We start from the raw sequence: 2,305 nt of genomic DNA, 5'->3' as shown, positions 1-2,305 counted from the left end.
GATATGATCATAGTCTCCTTCTACCTTGATGTCCCCCGATCCGATATGATAATTATCATCTGTTATCACATTGTTATCATTATCACCAATATGATTGTAATCATCTTCACCATTGGAATTACCAAACACTCCGTTAATATGGTTATAATCTGCATCAAGATGATTAGATCTTAGAGACAAATTGTTTCCGATATGATTGTAGTTATCTTCATGTACAGAATGATTGTAAGTTCCGATATGATTATAGTTATCAAGATCTTTTGGAGATTTTACTTTCAGTTTATCATCCCCGACATGATCATAATTATCAGTTGTTTGGATTTTTGGTTTTTGACCAAATTCCATTTCACCATTACGGTTGTTTATTGTAGTGGGTTTTAGATGTGCAGCAGTGGCTTGTACTCTTGGTTTATTGTCCAGTTCTATTTCATCATATCCACTGGTATCTTTACGATTATTAATTGTTCCAGGACCATCAATAACATCATATTGTGGTGTAACAGTTTGTATAGTCATTGTTTTATCTGCTGGTGGTGATGTCTGTGACTTTTGCCTTCTGTAAAGAGAGTTAAATTGACTTTTTTTTCTTTCCCTTTTTGCTTTTTTGATGAAATTGTTTTCAAGTACAGTACGTTACATATCCGGAAGGCAACCAGGCATAAATACATTTCAATATCTTTCTGTTTTGATTTTTAAGTATCAGCCTTTTGGAAAGGTCGTTATATGCATTGCAATTGAATATGGTGGGTTTGAAAAATAATCTCACCTTTTATTCAGAAACAGTACCACTACTATAATAATAACTATAATAATAATAGCACCAAATATTCCTCCAACTATAGATCCTAAAATATCAACATCACAGTTCTGGTAAGTACTGAATTAAAAATTCATAGGATACATGTTATTATCATCCCGCTAAAGACAAATAATGTTTTCAACCTCATCGCAGCGGCTACTACCACTAACAGCTAATTTCATACGTTTAAGAGGGACCACCTGTAGACTCGTGTTTACGATTCAACTTACCCACATCACTAGCACCACCATCGTCTTGCCCTAGTAATATGATAAATGATATATATAAATAATACATATAAGTTAGTACTCACAGTATTTGAAAATATAAATGAAATACTACATAGCAATTCATTAAATATTTACTTTTATGTTTAAATACATTCATTAGGACTATTTAGAGAGTATAGTAAAATTTAAATGTTCTATATAGGAACTAAGATTGTGGTTTTTGTGTGTCTTGTTATCTGAACATTGTGAATAAAGATCTTACTCGTTTCTGTAGAACTAGTCACAAAAGTTGTACCTACAAATGAAAATGAAAATGACCAATTCAATTAGTTAATCTGTCATCTGTAAAGTTATCGGGAGATAACAGCATCTTAACTCGTTAACTGCATAACTTTTATTTTCGTACAGATATAAGACTTGTTTAAACAGAAATGCGATAGCAAATATTATTTATTGAAAGCAATCTTATACAATATGGTAAACTGGAATATTATGATCTGTTGTTTAATGATTAGTAAGGTTCTTACTATTAAATGGTGTGGTGCTTGTAGACTGGGAAGTAGTTTGAATCGATGTGGTTTCAGTTTGAATCGATGTGGTTTTAGTTTGAATCGATGTGGTTTTAGTTTGAATCGATGTGGTTTTAGTTTGAATCGGTGTGGTTTTAGTTTGAATCGATGTGGTTTTAGTAGAAGTAGGTGTAGTTATAACTGAAGAACAAGCGAAGCTATTACTATTTATTAATACAGAATAAATCAGGTTAAATCAGAATAAATAATTTACTAGCTTTCCGAACCACATACCACATCTGCCAAGTGATTACATAATTAGACGAATACAGGGCCGAAATCCCCCATGGGATACAAATCAGAATATTTCATTGGCATTGACTGAATCTGAAATATTTGTATATTCTTACCAGTTGATGCTCTGGTATGTGTTCCACTGTAAGTAGTTGAAGTTGATTGTGTAATGCTGCTGTCTAAAGAAGAAGCTAAGCTATTAATAATTTAATACTAAAGATAGAAAGCGTATTCGAGTTATCACAAGGGAATCATTTGATCTAACGGTAGAAGTTAACTTTAAGCAGTGAAAAAACAATTTTCATTAACAACCACAGTCCATTACTAAATTATGTCATTATTTATACGATGTTCTATAGAATATTCTTATTAGCTTACTATCTGAGAAAAACAAAACAGATTTAAAGAAATTATGATTAATTCTGTAGTGCCCTGGTCATAATCTCAATCTCAATTCGTACCTTTTCTCCACT

General features: G+C 31.8%; 1 protein-coding gene across 1 annotated transcript in view; it reads right to left on the bottom strand.

Moving 5' to 3' along the window:
• Positions 1-2,305, bottom strand: part of LOTGIDRAFT_239555 (hypothetical protein) — a gene marked incomplete at its 3' end in the record, with an annotated part of 19,950 nt that overhangs the window by 12,206 nt on the left and 5,439 nt on the right. The window contains exons 6-10 of the mRNA XM_009057895.1: positions 1,557-1,739; positions 1,292-1,324; positions 1,030-1,059; positions 767-845; positions 25-556 (exon numbers count right to left, since the gene is read on the bottom strand). Coding sequence (XP_009056143.1) covers positions 25-556; positions 767-845; positions 1,030-1,059; positions 1,292-1,324; positions 1,557-1,739 — 857 coding nt within the window. The remainder of the gene's footprint in view (positions 1-24; positions 557-766; positions 846-1,029; positions 1,060-1,291; positions 1,325-1,556; positions 1,740-2,305) is intronic.

The sequence above is a fragment of the Lottia gigantea genome (genome assembly GCF_000327385.1).
Source record: "Lottia gigantea unplaced genomic scaffold LOTGIsca_317, whole genome shotgun sequence".
NCBI lineage: Eukaryota > Metazoa > Mollusca > Gastropoda > Lottiidae > Lottia > Lottia gigantea.
The sequence above is the reverse complement of the archived record's forward strand: the minus strand, read 5'-3'. Positions and strand labels throughout refer to the sequence as shown.